The 20,892-nt window shown below is 55.6% G+C and overlaps 1 protein-coding gene across 2 annotated transcripts in view; it reads left to right on the top strand.

The window, feature by feature from the left end:
• The window catches only part of SH3PXD2A (SH3 and PX domains 2A), a 235,545-nt gene that overhangs the window by 114,885 nt on the left and 99,768 nt on the right, over positions 1–20,892 (top strand). For both annotated transcript variants that reach the window (XM_045878755.3, XM_045878753.3), the window contains exons 4-5: positions 3,697–3,773; positions 13,145–13,236. In XM_045878755.3, the coding sequence (XP_045734711.1) occupies positions 3,697–3,773; positions 13,145–13,236 (169 nt within the window). The remainder of the gene's footprint in view (positions 1–3,696; positions 3,774–13,144; positions 13,237–20,892) is intronic.

Raw genomic sequence — 20,892 nt, 5'->3', positions numbered from 1 at the left:
TAAGGAATGAGTTACATCCTGAGGTCTGTTTCATGGCCCATGTGTAATCTTCCTTATGATGCTTTATCCTATTTCTGGGGCAGCATCTGCGTGGCTTTGAAGACTCTGGCAGGAGCTATGAACAGGCTGAATTACATTTACAAGAGGCCTTTAATGCCCTGTGGTCTTGGCTTCTTTAGTGGGGATTTTCCTCCTCCTCCTCTTTCTCTCTCTCCCTTCTAATCCGGTCCCCGGTATGGCTTTCCCAGTGCGGTCTGGATTCCTAACAGAGAAGTCAAGACTGAAGAATCCCTTCCAGATCTTCCCTCCCTCTTTCCCCTTCCTACCCTCTGCGGCCTGTGCCAAAGCCCCAAGAAAAGAAAACGTTGCTCCTGTCAGGATTTCAGTGGGAAGGAGAGAAGCCCTGTTGGGGTTCCAAAAAATCAGCCGGGAAATGGCTGCTATGGAAATTCTCCTCTGACTTTGCCCCTGAGCAACAGACCCATGAACCTTATGTGTGTGTGTTGGGTGGGGGGGTGGAAGGTGTCCGGCGCAGAGGCAGGGCGGCCTCACTTGCAGGGGGTGGGCGCGAGGGGCAAGGTAGGGGTGCCGTGCCAGTGTGGGCGGGGAGCCCATGCACCTGTCTCCCCACCTCTCCCACCCCCATCCTTCCTTTCTCCCAGCCTTCTGCACCTTAGGGAGGCTTTCATTGTCCCTTAACTATTAGTTTTCTGCTGGTTCTGCCTGCAGTGGGATCAGGTCTTTTGTGATCTATGTACCTATCCCCACATCTCGGGGACACCAAAGTCAGAGGAGGGGTCAGCCTTGAGATCGGGACGTTGGAGAGGGAGGCAGTTTGTCTCCCATGTGCCTCCTTTCCTTTTCATCGCCCGCCAGGATGGGAAGGGACAGGAGTGCTATTTTTGGAGAATGGATAGATCGTGTTTCCTCTCCTTTCAGGAGGAGCGCAGGTCTGCGGGCCGGGTCCCCACTGCGGTCTCCCCTTCACTTTCCTCTGCTGCTCAGACGAGTCCTTCAGGTGGCCGCGTGGCCACGGGCGTCCCTGGGCCGGGGGAACCTCCAGCTCCCGAGGAAGGAGGCTCAGGCAGAGGGCTCAGAAAGCCCACCCAGGGCTGCCTGGCATCTGGTCCGGCCCGAGAGCAGGTCTCCTGCTGCTGCCGGTGTGGTGCCCGCGCCGTCCCCAGGGCTGTGCGCATACGCCCCCGCGGCATGCGGGGAGTAAGGCGACAGGCAACCAGAAAAGGGGTAGGAGGCAAGGAGGCCAGGAATACCAAATCTGTGACATCTTCCCCCAAGGAAAAGAGGCTGTCTCCCGTGTCTTGATAAATCGTGTTTTATCTCCTTTCAAAAGGAACACACGTGGCAGAGCCGATTTATCTTGATGACGTTGTCCAGTCTGCAGAGGATTGTGCCTCTGCCGGGGAGATGGCCCATGTGCCGGGCTTCAGAGAGGAAGGCAGGGGAGAAAGCTGGAGGGACAGTCCAGGAGAGGAAAGTGAATGGGCCAGCGGGTACCTGGGGGGCACCTTCTGCTGTGTGCAAAGCCTTGCGCTGAGTGGAGTGTGGTACCAAGGGGAGGAAGGAGTTGGTCTCACCCAATGTGGGGGGACGTGAGACACAGGGCTAGTGACCGGGAGCTCAGGCGAAAGCAGCTGCCTTCAGTGCCCCCCACCCCTGGACCCCTACCCTTCACCTCTGTCTCCAAAGGCTGCTCATGGGAACAGCCGGGGGCTTTGTTTTAGCCTCACAAACCTACTCGGCTGAAGTGCCAGAGATGGGATGCTCTCAGATGGTCCCAAGAGGGGAGCTGGTGATAAATGCTCCTCACTCGCCCTCAGTCAGGATACCTCTGAGGTATAGTCCGTTTTACTATCCCTTGGAGTTCTGCAGCGGACCTGAGCTGTGGCTCCCCGTGGGGATTAGCTGGCTGGGTACCACTTCTTTCCCTTTCCTGCCTTCCTTTCCACGCCCCCCTGGTATCTTCCAGGAACGGCTCCCAAATAAACCACTGATGCGCCTCATCTCTGGGTCTGCTTCTGGGAAACAGCCTAAACCACGACAACGCTCAGTACCTCCCTAGGGCCTCGATAGAAGAAGCTCACGTGAATTGATATACAAGCTACATATTTGTTCACATGCAATGGCAATTATCTTAATTAGAACTCCTTTGATGCAAGTGATAAAAATCCATCTCCAACTAGTTGCAATAAAAAATAATTTTTTTGCTTTATACATGTGACAGGTACCAAGTAGACCTTGGGTTCAGAACAGCTATGTCCTCCAGCTGCTCAAATGATGTCAAAGGAATCTGCCCTTTGTCCTCTCTTTACTCTGCTTTTCAACCGTTCAGGAAGCATTTATTGAGCACCTACTTTGTTCCAGGCACCGCTCCTTTCTCTCAGGAGGTTTCTTTCTCAGGCAGTAATAAAGATGGCTACGAGAAGCTCCAGGCTTTCATCCTTCCAGCTCAGCGACTGTGGGAGAGACAGGGCTCTAGCAGAAGTCTCAGGGCTGACCCTCCTTGGGGCAGATCGGGCCCCCTGCCCATCTCTGAGCCAATCACTGTGACTCTGGTTGGCGGGGCTGGGTCACCTGCCTACCCTTGTTGCCAGGGAGTGTGGTTGGCCCCTTTGAACCACAGGGACTGGGAATGGAGGAGAGAGGCTCTCCAGAGGGAAATCAGGCAGACAGGGACAACAGATGCCTATTACACCTCTAGGACCAGCACTTCGCCACTTGTTGAGCCATGTGGGTTCTAAGATGTGCCACACAGGCCCCTGATGGAAGGAGGCTGTCAAATACCTGTAACATACAGCAGAATGGGGCACATGCCTTAGGAATGGACAAAGTGTGTGGATGTTCTGGAAAGAGATTACTCCCAGCTTGGCCAATCAAGGTAGGCCTTCTAAAAAGGGGGCATTGACCTAGACATTGATGGCCACAGGGCACAGTGTTAGGACTTGAGAGTCAGACCAAGGAGTTCAAATTCTAAGTTGAACCTGCTGAAAAGGACTATGCATTGATCTAGTTGTTAAAATGGAATTGGGCTAGCTCAGAAGAGCCTGCTGGGAAGGTTTGAGGGGCTGGCATTTCCTGTAAGCCCCGCCCACACCTGCGGAGGGGTGTACCAGCCCGTCTGCACCATGGCCTGAACTGCTAGAGGCTGTGTGTACAGAGAGGCTGGAGAAAAGTCAGGCTGGGGCCGCCGTGCTCCCTTGGCGTTGGCCCACACCCGCCCTGGAAATAGCCACCCACCTAAACTAAGACTAGGAATTCCTGCCTGGCTGGCAGGAATGAATGCCGATTTCTCAAGGAGGGAAGGGCCTGAGAACAAAACACAGCGTGTGGGTTGGGCTGTCCTTTGAATTTATTCGTGAGGTCACTTGGGAGCCGCGCCCACATCAGGCCATCGATCCTGCCATTAGACCCGGACAAGGTGATTTGGCCAAGATGGCAGCCTCGGAGGCTGCTCCCGTGCCCCAGAGGTCCTGGGCCCTCAGCCTCAGGCGCCTACTGCCCCCTGGGAGAGGTGACTGCTCCTCTCTTGTTTTCTTGACAAGGGGCAGAGGTGGTGGCACTTGGTGGCCAGCTAAAAACGCTGAGAAGCCGAGGGAGAGGGGAATGGGAGGGCAGGAGGCCCGCGTCCCATGGCAGCTTTCCCCAGAATCACCCGGCTCACAAGCGTCTCTCTTCCAGGCAAAATCCTCTTCCGGAGAAGCCACATCCGGGATGTAGCTGTGAAGAGGCTGAAGCCCATCGACGAGTACTGCCGGGTAAGGCTGTGTCTGGAGGTGGGGGGGCGGGGGCGGGGGCGGTCCATCTGCCAGAGAGTCTGTGCATCTGTGAAGGAGGGCCGTCTGTCCCAAACCTCCTGCTGTGGTCTAGCAGGTGTGGCCTGACGCCCAGAAAGGCCAGGGCAGTGTCTGAGTGTCCCTCGGGGAGGGGTCACTCGTGACTGGGCCACCCTCTGGGGCACAAGGGCCTTGGGATCACAGCTGAGACTTGACTTCTTTCAGGACATGCCCATGTTTACAAAACACTATTTTAAGTCACTTCCAGCGGCTTGGGAGCTCGGGTCTCCCGCCGACGGGATGTTCTGTGTGTGACATTTTCCTGGACACAGGAGAGCTGTTGCTTTGAATTACTTTTGGGACCAGAATTGTTGGAGTCAGTTCTGAGTTCAATAGCACCTGAAACCTCTGAAATGCCTGTTTGTTTATTCACGGAAGTCCTGATGGTTACGGATGTTTATGTACACATTTTTAGCCGTGCAAGTGCTCACACTTACACTCACACACGTGCCACGGGAGCATGAAAACAGCCAGTGCCAAAGAAGAGGTGGGAGAGTGTCAGCAATGTCATGAGGAAGAGCCCATTTGTCTTTCCAGTCGGACTAGAGGCCGGGACCCCTGCAGTGAAGATGACAGGCTCCCACTTCAGTAGCCTTGGCACCTGGCCTCCGGATGGCTAGGCTACCTGGGTTCAAAACCCGCCCCAGCTCTGTGAACTTGGGCAAGCCACTTAACTTCCCAGAGCCTCAGTTTCCACATCTGTGTCATAGGGAGGAGAAGAGCAGCTCCCCACAGAAGGCAGTCATGGGGAGGAGAGGAACTGACTGACACAGCCCAGGCACCAGCAAGCGTCCGGCACAGGGGACGTATTCAGTCGGCGCTGGCTCTTGATTATTATTACTACAAGGCATAAACAATTCAATGTTCCCACTGGCTTTCATGGAGATAGGATTTCTTAGTTAAATGAAACCCGCTGTGGAGTCTGACTCAAGAATCCTGAGGAGAGGCAAGTGTGGGATTGTCTTTGGTTGCAAGTGCTGGTATTAGGGTGGGAAGAGGTGGGATCGAATCCCACTGCCCCGCACCCCCACTAGCTCTGTGACTCTGGGCAAGCTAGTCTACCTCTCTGAGCCCCAGTTTCCTTCATGTATAAAACAGGGTAAAGATGGCTCCCTTGCAGGGCTCCTGAAGGGGGCTGGACAGGAGAATGTGTATCATAGCGTTTGTTGCTTCTCAAATGCTCTGTCCCTACGTGGAGTTGTGGCTGCAGGGTCTCTTTATGTGCTAATACTTTATGATTCAGAAACACTATGTTGGGCAATAAAAATGTTTAAATAAGAAGCAAGTTGCTAAATGTGTTAACTGGTGCTCCCAAGCCAATAGGAAGACGAGCACTCCCATAGAGTCTGCATTAACCCAAGTTTCAATTTTGTAGCTGTGCTGATTATACTTGGTCACATTTTCTGCCTTAACCTAAAAAGAATTCCCCATAATAAATCCCTTAACGTGAGAAGCTCCTCTTCTTCAGATCAATATTCATTTTTCTCTTTAAAGCGCATTTGCCATTTCCAGTTCAATTGACAGCTGCCTCCTGAGCTCTTACTTCTCTTTATTCCTTTCCCAAGAAGTTAAATAAATGGGCACAGCCCATGGAGGAGGGGGCGAAGCGGGGGGAGGCCTCTCCCAGCTGGGGATTTATGGCTCACATCAGCCTCGGAGGGCATCTGCAGTCGGTGTGTCCTGGGCCATCCGGAGGAGGAAACCGATAACATCTTATCTACAGGGATCAGGCTTTGAACAGGACTCCTGAATCAGGATGAGATTCAGGGGGGCTGTGGGGCCCCAGTGGTGCTGCTGCTGGAGGCCGGGGGCGCCATTTAAGTGGGGTCTGCAAGAGGCGGGGCCTCCTAACCTGATTAGCCCAGACAAGAGCTGCTCAGAGCCAGGCAACAAGGAGCAGCGTCAGGGGTTCAGCAAGCAGCCCGCCGTCTCCGAGGCCTCTAATTTACTCTGGGAATGGCAGGGGGGCAGGTCAGTGCAGAAGTGACCTTTCATTCTGCTGAACTAGAAAGCTGGGATCTGTGCTCTGACAGTCAGAGACCTTGGAATGACCTTGGAATGGCCATTAGGGATAAGCCAGAAACAGTCCTTAGCCACTGCCCTCCCCCCCCCCCCGGCATTGCACATCACAGTTCTGCCTCCTGATGGTCCAATCTATGGCCACTAGGGATCCAAGTTTCGCTCAGCATCACTGGCCCCTCTGTGAATTCCATGATCAGTGCCATGTACGGTCTACTCCACGGCCAGCCTTTCCTTTGTCCATGTCTGTCCTTGGACACACTGCTGAGAACCTCTGGGGTTTTTATTTCCAATACCCTGAGTATGCAGCTCTGCTTGGCTGGCCAATGTCTTCCTTGGACTGTTAGACAACATGGACTCCCAGGCCGGGATTTGCTGGGGATTCAAATGCACCCAAGATTGTGAAGCTGGCTCTGCATGCAGAGCGACCAGCTCCTCTGCCAGGACTCAGACGTGGAAAGTCTGACCGTGAGGTAGACCTCCCCAGACTTCGGGCTCCCTGCCCTCGCCGGCCAGCCGGTCCCTCTGCCCAGAGGTGGTTTCACAGCCCAAATCTCAGTGTTAATTTTAAACATATATGGAGCAGATTGGATGGGCGTCACGGAAAATTTACCGAGCACCAGCCAGGTGATTGTTTTATGTGGCACTTGAGGGCTGGGTGTCTATCAAGAGGGGTTCCAAAGGCATTTCTTTAACTCCATAAATTAATTTAATGGGCAACATGGTTATGCGGTTAATATTTAATGGTTCTGTGGCCTCAGAAAGTCAAAGACTTTCATCTCACTAACAAGCGAGAGCTATACTTTAGGGGCTCCGACTAACGTTTTATAAGTGACTCCATTTACCCCGTTCCTGCGTGTGAAATACATGTTTGCAGTGTTTGTCTGTGGGATAAAATAAATATCCCGGGGCAGGGGATGGGTGGGGGGCAGTGAGAGAGAGTGTTTGAGAATGATCAACTCGCTCTTTGCCATAGTAATGACGTTTATACAAGTCTCCATTTCCTGGTGGGTGCAACTAGAATTTTTTTTTTTTTTTTTTCTCAAAAAGCTGAGATTGCTTCTATTATTCTGCTGTCCAAAATAGACTTGCTTTCAGGATCAGTGTCTTTCTTTGTGGGAGGGATGAGGTGCTGGTTGTAGTCAGACTGGGGGAGGGGGGTCAGCCCTGAAGGACAGCCTTGAAGGCCCACCCTCCACATCACCCAGACTCATTCATTTTTATCCCCACTTCCCAGATTGAAAAACTGAGACTGTTTTGGGGTGGTGGTTCTTGGTCCCAGGCATCTCCCTCCCACCATGCATGGCCCATCATTGGCTCTCACCTTAATGGAGAGAAAGGTTCATGTCCCAAGCGAAACACACTCCTTGAAGAAGCACCATGGCTTCCTGTTATACTCAGTCCTGGATATAGGATTGACTGTTCGTGTGGCCCTCATTCTAAGGGCTGGCCCGGGCCAGGAGTGTTGCTGATGGTGAGACTGAGGCAGAGAGCGAAGATGGATGTGTTCATGCCTTCCAAGTGGGCTGGTACTCTGGGGAAACCCAACTGGTAGAATCTCTCCATCTCTGTTAGCCCACATAGACCAGGAAAAGGATTTCCAGCCTGGGATAAAGCTGATTGTGTCCCTTTTCTCCTTGAAGACCCTCAGAGGAGCCCCCGTTGCCCACAAGAACCTGTGAGGGGCTTGGCTGGGCCCTCTGTGGGCTCGTTCCAAGTGCTGCTCAGGCCCCAGCACCTGCCTCTCCTCCCGCCCTGCAGTCCAGTCCATCAGAAGTGCAGCCGTTCCCAACTAGCCAGAGTCCCTTAGGCTGCCACCCCTTTGCCCCTGCTAGTCCTTTTCCTGGGGATGCATTCAGTTCCCACGGTGCCCCTCCTAGAAGCCCCCTGACTCCCCAGGGAAAGCCAAGCACCCCAGAAAACTGTGCATGCCTCCAGGCAGGACAGCTATCCTCCACAGGAGGACAGTTTCTGTCTGTCCACCTTCTCCGGACCAGAGGCTCCTTGAAGGCCACGTCTGTTATCTTTGTGTCTCCAATAACAAGCAGGAAGCCTGGCCTCATGTGGGTGTCCAGCCAACATCTGCCGACAAGACACAAAGATCACACACAAGCAGAGGACACCTCCCAGGAGGGTGACATGTCCCCAAAGCCCCGATGTACAAGGAGCCCTTGTGACAGGGCTTCACTTGCTGCTGCGAACGAGACGCTATTTCCATTTCAAAAGGATTGCAGCTCCGTCCTTCAGAAAGAGAACTCCTGTGTTTGAAATACTGATTCACAGAAGTCCCGTGAGCCCAGCTTCCTAGATGGGGATCCAGGAGACACAGTCCAGGCAGGCCAGAGGCAGCCCAGGGGTGGGGCTGGGGGCAGGGAGTGGGCGGCCAGATGGATGGGACTCCAGCCCCCTGTGCCACGCCCCCACCCCACCCTTAGTCCCTGGGCTTTTACCCAGAAGATTTCCATTGATCAGAAATCAAAATGATGTTCCTAAAAAGAGGAAAATGTTTGATCCCGTGGAAAGAGCAGGATGCCCACGGTTGTTTTGCCAAATGTAAAACTTTTTTGTCCTTGGACAGACCTACCCAGAGTGGTGGGCTTTGTGGAGGGGGTCCTTTCGAAGAAGGCCTGAGGACAGTCTGCCTGGGGCCCCCTCCCATGCCACCGCACTGGAGAGACCAGACTTGTGTCAGCCACATCTGGGTGGAGGTCTCAGAGGTACACAATGCAGCCACCCTCTCTCTTATCTGAAAATGCGTCTTCTAGAATGATGACACAGTGCAAATGGTGGCCCATGTCAGTGGCTCCCAGAAAATGGTGTGGGGCAGGCCAGGAGCTAGAGACCTCAGGGCAGTTTAGCACTGGGGAAGGGGGGCACTGGAAGGACTGGCTGATGGCAAACCTGGGTGGCTCTTTAGCACCTCTTCACCAGTCTCCCCCAGCCCTAGGCACCCACTGCCCTCGGCTCCTTCCCTTGCCTCGTTTCTCCAGATCTGCCCTTAGCCAGCTCACGGACCCCCTGGACCACGGAATGGCAAGGTCAGAAAGGGACTGAAGTCAGCTCAACTGACGTGGGACAGGGGCCTGCATACTCTAAGCAGCCCCACGGGGCAATGCCCCCTCCCTAGATGCTGAGGGCTGGGAGGTTATGCTCATTCCAGCTTTTCCCACATAACCTGAATCGAGAGGCTCGGTCAGATTGAATGATAGGTCAGACACTGAATTGACTCATAACGGTGCTGTTTGCAGTGCTGGAGCTGTGGGCTGTTGGAGCTGGAAGAAATTTCAGAATGTCCGTAGCCTGGATTCATCCCAGCTGTGTTCCATGACTGTTAGTAGGACTTGTTGGAGGACCTGCTCTATAATCAGAGACCTGTGGGTAGAGTGCTGGAGCCAGTATAGACCGGAAGATCAGACGGAGCACAGGCTCTGGACTCGGATGGCCTCACTGAAAATCTTGCTTACTGGCTGTGTGGCCTTGAGAAATTTCTTAACCTCTCTGTGCTTTATTTGCTTCTTCTGTAAAACTGGAATTAGTCATAATGTGATGATTAAATGAGCCAATCCCCCAGCATGTCAAGATTATTAATAAATGCTGACCTAAACAAAGCCCGATAGGTTTCTTCCCTGCAGGACTTCTCAGAGCCTTTGCTATACTAATGAACATGGTGATCTCCATGACCAAGGTGGGCATCTACAAGGCACCATTTCACATGTGCCCACAAAACTCATTTTACCTTCTCAAATAGGTGTTCCATGAGATAGCATGAGATTCCAGAGCTAGTCTGCTTTATTCTAGAAGAAATGACAACCAGAGAGGTGAGGTGAGCTCATGTAGCAAGTATATAGGGGCAGGATTGGAACTCGAATTGAGGTCTCCCGACTCCCATGCCAGTGTTCTTCCTAGTATGCCTCACTGCACTCACCTAGAGAACAATAACAAGGACAATAGTGCAACAACTAAAATTTACGGAATGTTTACTCAGTGCCAGGCACTGTGCTAGGCTCCTCCTCATTATGGTCTCACTTAGCCTCCTAACAGATAGTGCCATGTCAAACCCATTGTACTGAGCTCAGAGAGGGCAAGCAACACGTTCAGAATCACACAGCCCATGAATGGTAGAGCCAGGACTCAAACCTGGCTGGCCCTGAGGCCCCAACTTAACCACCCCATGGCAGAAATCCTGAATGTCCAATGGCAGAGTTTTAGGCCTGGGTGGTGTCCTTGGAAATACTCATGTATGGCCCCCACCTGCTCCTCTCAGAACGGCTGGACTGGGGGGTTCCCCAGCTCTGGCAGTCATCACTGGCCCAGGCCCCGGGGACTGACTGCTCAGCATCTAGCCCTCCTGCCAAATGATTTTGGCCAGAACAGGGCTTGGCGGTAGCACGGATGGGAGCTGCCCTGAGCTGAGAGCCTCTCGTCAGCCTGAAGTCAGGATGAGCCCTCCATGCGGCTCCCTCTGGGGCTCTCTGTTAAATAAAGATGCCTCGGTGGTTCGACCAAAAGGCCTCTTTGTCTGAGGCCCTCACGGCCCACACGTCCTCTGCCCCCGGAATGCCGGTCTCTGTCGGCATGAAGAGCCCCTGTGTTCGCTGCTGGGGCTGCGTGAGCCCTTAGCCGGCCGGGGCCCGCGCCACGGGTGGGTGGCAGTGTGCTCAGCCGGGAGGGTGCTAGCGCTCTGGGCCGGCTGGAAACCTGCCCTGGCCCCCTTCCCTCTTCCTTACAGGGAGGTCACCCTGGCAGTGAGTCTACACGCAGCCCGGGTCCCTGGTCATGGTTTCCCTCCTGTGTCCTGCCGGCCCAGCCCAGCCCAGCCCAGCCCAGCCCTTAGGTTCTGCCTTGTGCGTACAGGCCTGATTTTCCCTCTGTCCCTGTCTGTCGTCTCTCTCTCTCTGTATATCTGTCTCTCCATCTGTGTCTCTACCTATCTCTGTCTCTTTGTCTCTCTCCCTCTCTCTCTCTCTCTCTGTGTCTCTCTATCTTCCTCTTTCTCTCTCCTTCCTCAGTTTTTCTTTTCCTTTTCCCTCTACCCTCCCTGGGGGAGAAAACAGGTTAGGTAGGTTAAGTGAAAACCTGGACGCTTTGGGGGCAGTTTGCACCCATTCTACCTTCTAATTCTGCACATTAGCACAATAGCCTCAGTGTCCCCATCATAAACAAAGGCAAGGATGTCTGCCTCCAGGACAGAATGTCTACCTCCAGCGACCCGTCATCACACGCGCTCTGGCAAGGGCAGAGGCTGCGTCTGACTCATCCCTGGGACCCCCGGCACAGCCCCATGTCAGACGCACACACTGAAAGGCCCTCACTGTTTGTTGGATGAGTGGGGTCAAGGGGCCCAGGATGGTGCCTGAAACACAGTAGTTGCCCATTAAATGCTCATTTCCCTTCTTTTCTGTTTCCTGGCTGTTCGTGGGGATGGGATGTGTTAGAGACCCTTGGAAAGCCATGGGCTCTAGAAAGAACAGCTGTGAGTTGCCTAGTGTTGTCTTACCTGCTACAGTCGGGTCTTGTCTCATCTTGCCCAGGTGCAGGTATGACATCAGAAAGGACCATCGTGGTGGGATGCCTGGTGCTCAGTGCTGCACCTGCATGGTTTCCTGACCAGCTCAGAGAAGAATTGAACAATTGCTTCCCCGTTCCTTAACATTAGACTTCTCTTCTTGCAGTCAAAGACCACATGTGCTTTTTTTTTTTTTTTTGCCCCATTATCATGTCTCACTACTATTGGGTATTGGGCTTGGCACAGCAAAACCCTTCTTCATTCATCCGTTTGAGCAAATACTTCTTGCCTGCCTGCTCTGTGCCAGGCACTCTTCTGGGATCTGGAGACACACAGTCAACAGAACAGAATCCCGACTGCATGGAGCTTACCTTCTAGCAAGTTCTTTCCCACCTTTGACAGGGCCTGTGGGCAGGCCACGTGGCCTCTCTGAGCCTCCACCTCCTTATCAGTAACATAAGGTTGAGGTCTGCCCTCAAGAGGACCATCATGAGGTTCCCAGTGACTCCGCACATGGAAACCCCAGCACGTTCCTCGGTACAGGGGAGCTGCCAGATCGGGTCACGGCACCTGAAGCGGCCCCAGTGAAGGGGGCCCAGGGAGGCACAGGCACATGACAGGCTCCTGTTCAGCTGACCACATACCTGGAGCCTCCTAATGAGCAGTCCTTTGCAATTCCCACAGTCCCAAGTTTCCCTCTCCCTTCTCCTGGCCCTGTCCCAGAGTTCCCTTGGCCCGGGCCCTCAGCCCTGCTTTGGCAGCGACTTCTCCTGTCTGTTTGTACTAAAGAACCATTCCAGTATCTTCTCTGAATACGGAATGGAGTGGCCAGGGGCAGGGCTTCACCTGGTCTCACGACAGCACCCCCACCCCGCCTCCATGTTGGGCAGGTCAGGGGTCCCCGGTGCCCCAGGCTACGAGGGGTAGAGAATGCGCTGGTGCGCAGCAGGAGCTCTGACCACCTCTGGCTGTCACGGCTCACTTTCCAACAGCAGATGCTCAGGACTCCCTGGAGGACAAGCTCACAGCCGGCCCATGCTCCTACCTGGACAGTTATCCCCACCCGGTGACCATCTTCTCCTCTCAGTGTCAGAGTGTCTTTCCTAAACCCCCCTCTCTGCTAATCGTCCTAGGTCCCGTCGGATTCTGTCACAGCCCCCTGTTGTCCTTGCTAGAATTATCTGCTTGTCATTAAATAATTAATTGTGCAGTCAGTATTTAGGGACAGTGACTATCTGGCGATCCTGGAATGTGGCTAATAGGAGACGAGGCTGGTAGAATAAGATCTTGGGTTGTCAGGCTAAGGATCTTGGGCTTACTCTGTGGCCAGGAGAGAATTCTCTCAGGGTTCATGCAGAATGACTAGCTCCTTGAGGGCCCTGAGACCTAGGGATCAATGGACACTGTTTTTGGTTTGGTTGGCTGGTTGTTTAGTGGACGAACTGGCTGGTTGAGTGGTTGGTTGGTTGAATTGCTGGCTGGATGGTTGATAGATTGGGGTTGACTCATGAGTTATTTTTATTAGTTGACTAGTTGGTTAGTGGATTAATTGGCTGGTTGGCTAGTGGATGGGGTGGATGGAGAGCTGTTTTGTTAGCTAGCCAATTAGTTGATTTGTTGATGAGTTGTCTGGTTGGGTGGGCGGCTGGCTGGTCGACTGTGTCGTCCACGGCACCATCCTTGAGCCTCTGCCGTCACTGACAGCCCAGGGTGACCCTGCTTTGGGTTCTCATCAGACCTAATACCCTTTTTTCCTGTCTTTCCACAGGCACTTGTCCGGCTGCCCCCCCACATTTCACAGTGTGATGAAGTCTTTCGGTTCTTTGAGGCCCGACCGGAGGATGTCAACCCCCCGAAAGAGTAAGTGGTAACTCAGGTCTCTTCTGTGTGCTTTGAGGTGTGGGCCAAAGCTGAGGGCAGCCTGGAGAGGCTCAGGATGTGGAGACACAAGGAAAAGGAGATTGACCAAAGGGATATGGACCATTATTCCCCAGGCTCTTATTGCCAAAGCTTGCTCCTCGTTTCCCTTGACCCCAGGGCTGGCAAGTAAGGGTGTCTCTGCATTTGGGGAGCAGGTTTTCCTGCACACTCATTCTAGCTCACATGTTACTGTAAGGATCAGATGAGGTAGAAGAAAGTCTAATGGTCCCTCTGCTCAGATGTCCAGGATTAGCAGTCATTGCTCTTAATTGTTACTGCTACCAAGCTCCCAGATGCAATGCAGGCCCGGGGAGGCATGTGCTGTCCAGGCTGAGAACTCGCCTGCTGAATAACTCCTGGGCTAGTTCATGATAGACATGAGTAGCCGTGTTTACAGAGGAGGAAACTGAGTCCCAGTGACTTTAGGTGATTTCCCCACGTCACACAGCTGGTTGGGTATGTGACAGGCAGGAGGCTTGAACCCAAATCTTTGATTCCCAGTGGCCCCCATGCTGGCTGATATTTCCATGTTCGGGGAGACATGGGGAACCAGGCAGGTGTCTCTTCTCTGGAATCAGGATGCTCTGGGTCTGGTGTCAGGATGATATACCCAGTCATGCTGGTTTCTCACACACGTGACCAGACTCCATTGTGAGGGCCACCCTCTCTTGCTCAGAACAGTTCCCTCACCTGACCAGATTCTCAGTGGAGACAAAACTCTGGTTTCCACCAGGAGCTGATGAGCAGAAGAAGGCAGGCAGGCAAGTGTGTTGGCTAGAGGATGGGGGGAGGACTGTCGGGGGTGCTATTAGATCACCTCAGTCAATGTCTCTTTTCCCCTAAAATCTTAAAGTACCAGGATGGGTGGCAGAGACGCAGAGGGGGTGGGTACTCCAGAGGGAAGGGGAAGAATTGTACGGAGGAGTGATGTGGGACAGGTGGGAAGAGGCCAGAGGCCATCTGGTGACGGGGGAGGAGAAGTCTGAAGACAAGGGTGTGCATTGCGTGGCTCTGGGGACACCATTCACTGCACTGGGAACAGTGTCCACGGAGATTGTAAAGCGCACCATCTGCACACCCATACATGGCAGTCCTTCCGAAAGGGGACCTTCTCTTTTCACTCATACTAGAAGACCAAGAGCCTGGAATGGCCTGGACCCGCTGGGGGAGAAAAACCTACCCAGCCCAGAGTCTTGCCATCTCTCTGATGGCTGCCACGGGCTTAAGAAACGAGCAAGTGCTACAAACCATCAGAAACTCCTCAGTGACTGGCTCACAAGGCAGACTCGTTGAAAGCTACAGAGAATAGGATGAGTTCACACCCCAGCTCTGCTGCTTACTAGCCACACAACCTCCAGGCAGGTCACTCCCATGGCTTCCCTGAGCTTCATTTCCCTCACCTGTGAAAAAGGGAATAGTGATGAATCCCTGTTCTTGCTACCTCCAGGGGTTATCTGTGAAAGTCAGAGGACATGAGGGCTGGGCAAGAGCTTCGTAAACAACAAAACGAGATAGAAATGTGTGTTCCACCAGAGGGAGAAGCACTGCTCTCACTGCACCTGCTATGTGTCAGGCTCATGAGAGAGGACTTAGATTCTTATCCCCACACTACAGATGAGGAAACAGAGGCTCACAGCGGGAGCCCGGACTTGAACCCAGATTCTTCAGGTTCACACAGAGGCCCGTACTCTTCCCACTGCTCCCGCCTGCCTCCCTGGTTTGGGAGGGGTCAGGGGGACTGGGGTCCTGACGCCTCTCTGTGTCGCTCTCCGTGCTGCTGCCCTAGCCGTCCTCACTCTCTCAGGGCAGAGGAAGGCTCCTGAGACCCCAGCAGTGGCCCCGGTCCATCCAGCTGTGATGGTCTCTCACAGCCTGCCCTTTCCTTTCCATTCTTCCTTCCATGGGGAGAGAAGAGATGTCCCTCCCCAGGCGATGGTCCCTGAAGTCCCATATGATCACGTGCCCACCAGAGGGGAGAGGGATCGTTGCTGTCGGGTGAAGGAGCAGGTCCATCGCCACAAAATCACTGACCCTGCCTTTGATCCGTGCCCCTCAGCCCCGTTCTCTGCCAGTCAGCTACATAAACTGGTCCTATTTCACCTCTCCACCTACGCACTCATGGCAATAGGTTGGCCTTTTGCCCGTTTCCAGAAGGCCCTCAGGAATGATGCTAGCCAGGCGTGGGGAGACGGTGGTGCATTGGTGAGGCAGTGGGCATGGCCTTGCAGAGCCAGTCTCTGGGGTCAGGGCCTGCCACTCAAGGCGGTGATCTCTGGCCATTGGCTCAACTTCTCTGTGTTTCTGTTTTCCCATCCCTAACACATGATAACGCGGGACTCATGGAATGGTCAAGAGGGCTGACAGAGATAACAAGTGGATGAAGACCACCCATAGGAAGGACTCAGCAGTTTTGTTCATGGAAGGTTGTAGAACAGAATGGAATGTGGCTCAGTGCACACTCCCCCCTGCAGATCACAGCCTGGCTTTTGCAGGGAGAGGTCACAAAGCATTTGCCTCCGAGTCACCATGGCAGTGGGGTTATCGGCCTCTTTCTTGAGGTGCTGCCAGCCACCTGGGCTGGTTCACAGCTGGTCTGGCAAGAGACGGCCTGAGACCAGGAAGCCCTCCAGCACGAGACAGACCTGAGGCTCAGGAAGTAGGGTCAGCTGTGGACAGGCAGTTCTGAAGGGCTCCTCCTCCCTGGCCACGCTCAGCCTCCAGGAACTGCCAAGAGAGACGTGTGTTCCAGACCACGGCGTGCTTGCCGTTAAGAGCCCAGACCCGTAGGTGACCCTGGCCTGACAGGCTGGCGATTTATCAGCCAAGGGCCCGCACCCCCCCTGTCTCTAGCTGCTTGCACCTTCCCCGCCGGCCGCAGTACACCTCCCCCTCCATCCTGAAACATAAACACAGGATCAAGTAACAGTGTATTTTGACTCGGGGGGCGACTGTAGAGCGGCTTGTCGAATTATCAAAGCCTGTGGATTTAATTGGCATCTTGCAGATAAGCCCCTGGCTCTTTCAAATGTGCTGCTGTAGGAGCCCCGCGGTGTGCACAGGGCCTGGGGGCGGGGGGAGCTGGGTCCCTTCCGCATCTTGCTGGGAAGGCAAGGCTGTGGCAGCCCCGCCTCGGCGGGGGAGGCGGAGCAGGCCCGCGCCCCTCGGCTTTGACCCTGGGCCGCTCAGGGGCTTCTGTGGGGGGAGAGCAGGGTCCTCTTCTGAACAGCTAGCCTGACTCTAGACCACCAGCCCCACACGGAAAGGATGCTCCTTATAGACGGACACTTCAGGTGAGCCTGACCCAACGCAGCCCCGGTAGCGCCCCATCTGCCCCGTCTTCGTGCAGCCACCCCAGGAAGGCAGCTCCTGTCCTCCCGCCTCCCGCGACGAACACCGGCTGCTGGGCCAACCCCAAACCCTGGCCCGGATTCGTCCCTTCCCTCCGCACCCCGCCATCCCCTCAGCACGTCTGGTGTATACTGCCCTCGGAGGGTTTCCGGACCCAGGCTGCCTCTCAGCATCTCCCCTGCTGCCACCCCGAGCCACCCTCTCACCGGTCCTCCCATGGAGTCCGGCCTCCCTGCCTCTGCCCGTGCTCTCTCTGTGGTCCATTTTCAACATAGCGGAAGGAAGGATCATTTAGAAAGATGCGTCAGATCATGTGGCTCCTCTGCTGAAAATCCCCCATGCCGCCCACGTCCCTCAGAGTCAGGGCCCCCTCAGCCTGGCCCTCCCTTCCCTCCGACGGCACCCTCTGCCGCTCCGCCACCGGGCTCCTCTCCTGCTGCTCTGGCCTGCTGGCTGCTGCCCACCCCTGGCAGCCCTGTTCCCGCCTTGGGGCCTTTGCACTGGTTCTTGCCTCTGCCTGGGCCCCATGGCCCCTCTCCAAGTGAGCCCCTTGGCCTGTTCCCACACCTCCTTCCAGTCTTTCCTCAAACCACTGCGCAGCAGGGCGGGCCCTGGCCTTCGGCTAAAATCCCCCGGCGCTTGCCCTCCCCTTCCTGGCTTCATCCTTCCTTGGGGAGAACGCATCACCTCCCACACATGGCCTGTCCACACGTGGCCTGTCCACGCACGGTGGTGACTGTCGGTCCCTGTCACTGGGATGTCGGTTCTGGGGGAGCGGAAGCTTGTACCCGTCCTCTTCACGCTATATCCCCGGCGCCCAGAGCAGGTGCTCAGAAAACATCTGCCAGAGGAAAGACTGATCGTTCAGCCTTTGTTATAGTCTTACACGGGAGACAGCCCGTGACGGGACTCCGCGGAGGAGATCGAGGCCCAGAGAGCCGGCGTAGCTTACCTCATCAGCCAGCTGGCAGGCGGCAGGGCCGGAGTCCAAACCCGGCAGGCTGGCTCCCGGCTGCCGCGCCTAACGCGGCCCTAACCCCGCACTCGGCGGCCCTAACCCCGCACTCGGCGGCCCTAACCCCGCACTCGGCTCGTGCTGCCTAAGTCGGCCCCCTCCTCGAAGCGCCCCCTCCTGGTCCCCACCTGGCCAGGGCACATGGAGACCAGCCTTGGCCCCTTGGACAATTGATTTCTTTTTGAGGAAGATGTGTTCTGGGGAAGCCCAGTGGTTGAATAGGAACACCCACAGGTGTGTATGTGTGTGCGTACATATGCGTGTATGCATGTGTATGCATGTGTGAGTACCCTGATGGGGGGGCAGAAAGGCAAAGGAAGATGTTAGCTTTCTTGGTTACGTCCTCTGTACTCTGTGTATTATCTCATTTAAATCTCAGGCCGCCCCTGAAGTCAGTAATATTGTCCCTATTTAGTGGATGGGGAAACAGAGGCCCTAGTGGTACATGGCTTGCCCCGGGCCACACAGCTGAGAAGCCGGGGAGGCAGACCTTGAACAGGCCCGCTTGCCTGGGAATGGGGGGCACCGTCCTGTCAGCCACCCCCACCCCCCAACCCCCACCACACACACACACACACACACACACAACCTTGGGAGGGAACTGAGCATCTCCCCCTCCAGCCCGCGGCACATGGCCCCAGGGTAATGAGGGGTCGGGGGGTGGGGTGGGTGAGAGAAGCTAGTGATGATGTTCTTAGCATCCTCTCCGGGGACTCTGGGACAGCCTTAGTCGCCACACCCTGAAGGAGGCAGAGAAAGACGCAGCCCTGGAGCTCGAGGGACTCCAGTGCCACACAAATCCTGGGTTAACTCCGACACCCAGCAGAGCTTGGCCTCCTGGCAGCTACAGCTGGTACCCCCACAGTGCCCGAGGGCACACCCGGCAGGGCACGTGGCCCGCCCGGCAGGGTCCTGGGGCCACACGTGCCGTTTCCGCCCTCCCAGGCTTTGCTGTGTTGGAGCCCCCGGAGGACCGACCCCCGGCTGGGCTGGGGGGCCAGGGACCCGCTGGTCTGGCTTCCGCGGGTGCAGGAGGCCCCCCAAGCAGTGGGTACCTGTGCTCTGAGTCCCATGTGGTGTCCGCGATGGCAAAGGGGAGCTAAGGCAGGCCCAGGCTGGCTTGGCAGGACTTCCGACAGAGTCAGCCACATGACCCAGCAAATGCCTCTTTTCACAAGTTTAAATTCTCATTTAATTTAAAGGGTGAACCCAAAGGTTCTCAAAGGGACCTCCATGAGGCCTGTCTTCGGGGCCCTGGGTTGATGTACATTCCTGTTGGAAAGGGTCCAACCAGGGAGAGGTCCAGCCCCATGAGGACCCCCCTCTCCACACACACACACACACAAAGGCCTGAGACCTGCCTTTGCATCTCTCTGGCCTCCTAGGCCAGCAGCTCTGCCCTTATTCTTAGTCTCCTGTCACCAGAGTGCAGCCAGCTACTGCCAGCCTCCAAACCCAGGCCTGCTGTCCCCTCCACCTGAAGCAGTGTCCTGCCCCCCCCCCCCCCACCTGCCACAGGACTACTTCTGGAAAACCGACCTATAGGCTACCCCCGGCTGCCGCAGGGGTGGCACTGACCGTATCCCACGCGTCTGTTCCTGGGTCCTTCCCACCATGGGAGCTCACGTCTCTGGGGCCTGGCCCTCTGTGGCTGGGCCCCAACAAAGCTGAGGCCATTTAACAAAATTGTCAGTAAAACTGCCCACAGTCATGGGAGCAAAGTGAAGCGTATTCTTGATCCCTCTGGAGTCACTGGTCTGGGTTCAGGAGCCAGCTCTACCTCTTGCTTCTCTGTACCTCAGTTTCCTTATCTGTAGAGTGGGAATCACCATGGCACCTGTGCCCAAGGGTTGTGGGGAGGTGGACAGTCTGGCACCAGTGAGTGCAGTCAGCCGGGGCTTGCGTCATCCTCCCCCGGGGAGGGAGGGCACGGCTGCCAGAAGCTGGTCTGTCACTCACGGTCCCCAGGCTGTATTGCAGCCTCCTTGTGCCACCCAACTATGGTTGACCCTCTGCTCTCTACCCAAGCCCATGGCAGGGTGAGCATACGCACATTTGCCCCCCCGCCCCCATCACAGAGGGAAAGCAGAGGCTAGGCTGGGCTGCCGGGCTTCTCTCTTGTCACACGCTTAGCGTCCCACGCGTCTGTCTGCTGCCCGGCAGGGCTCACCGCTTACGCGCAAGTGGCATGTGGCGGGCCCACGAGGCAGGCTGAGGGTCTCCTGCTCCCTGCTGCCCCCTCTCAGCTCTAGGCTCAGGCCTGTCTCCTCAGCTTATTTCTTCCCAGGAAGCCAGCCAGGCTCCTGGTCAAATTCTTGAACTTGCATGGGAGGAGCAGAGCCTCGCTAAACAGGTTTTTGTTCAGCCCCAAGGCCACAGAGCCACCCTCTGTTTTGGACTGGAACAATGGAACAATGGCCCAATGTTGGGAGAGACCTGGGGTACAAGGTTGTGGGCCCAGAACTGTCCTTGCCCCAGTCTGCCCGGAGTGCCGGCTTCTGGGAGGCCACCTGCCACGGGGCAGCCTGCAGACCAGCGAGAAAGGGAGGCTGTCCCACCAGGAGGCCTGCTCCGGGCAGAGGCCAGGGGTTGTGTCCGGAGTGGGGGCTGACCCAGAGGGCGCTGAGCAAGGGTTCCACGAATGGAGGACAGGGAAGATCAGAAGCAGACAGAGACTCTGGGGCTGGGGCGGGCGGGAGGGCAGGCCCAAGAAAAGACATTCCTCCGGGGGGTCTCCCGGCCTCCTTCCCGTCTGTATCTTGGAAGGGATGGAGGCTGTGGCTGCCCTCCCCCAGGGAAAACAGGCCAGGAGGACAGGAGGAGCTTTGCCAGCCCTGCCTTGGGGACCCAGGAAGAAGATGGAGAGTATGGGGGTGGTGCAGACAGGCTGGCCCTGAGAATTTGGGGAGGCTCCTCCAGGGGGCACCCCGTCCTCTGTCCCAGTTGAATTCCAGATCAGGCCCGGAGGTAGGCTGACTGCTTTGCTCCTGTCTGACTCCTGATGTCTTGAGTTAGAATCCAGGCTCCGCTGCCGATGGCAGGGTGACCTCGGGTTGATGATGGCGCCTCCTCTGTAAGTCACACCCACCTGCCTAGGAGTGGAAGAGAATTAAAGGAGATGATGTGCGTGGAGCACACAGTAGCTGCTTATCTTCTCTCCTTTTCCCTGGGAGGCAAAGGGAAGGTTGTGAGACAACAGTCAGAACACCCAGCTCTGCTTTGGCCTTGAATTA

Source organism: Mirounga angustirostris, unplaced genomic scaffold (assembly GCF_029215605.1).
Source record: "Mirounga angustirostris isolate CCGP_5_RB_7025 unplaced genomic scaffold, mMirAng1.0.hap1 SCAF_6, whole genome shotgun sequence".
Classification (NCBI taxonomy): domain Eukaryota; kingdom Metazoa; phylum Chordata; class Mammalia; order Carnivora; family Phocidae; genus Mirounga; species Mirounga angustirostris.
The sequence above is the reverse complement of the archived record's forward strand: the minus strand, read 5'-3'. Positions and strand labels throughout refer to the sequence as shown.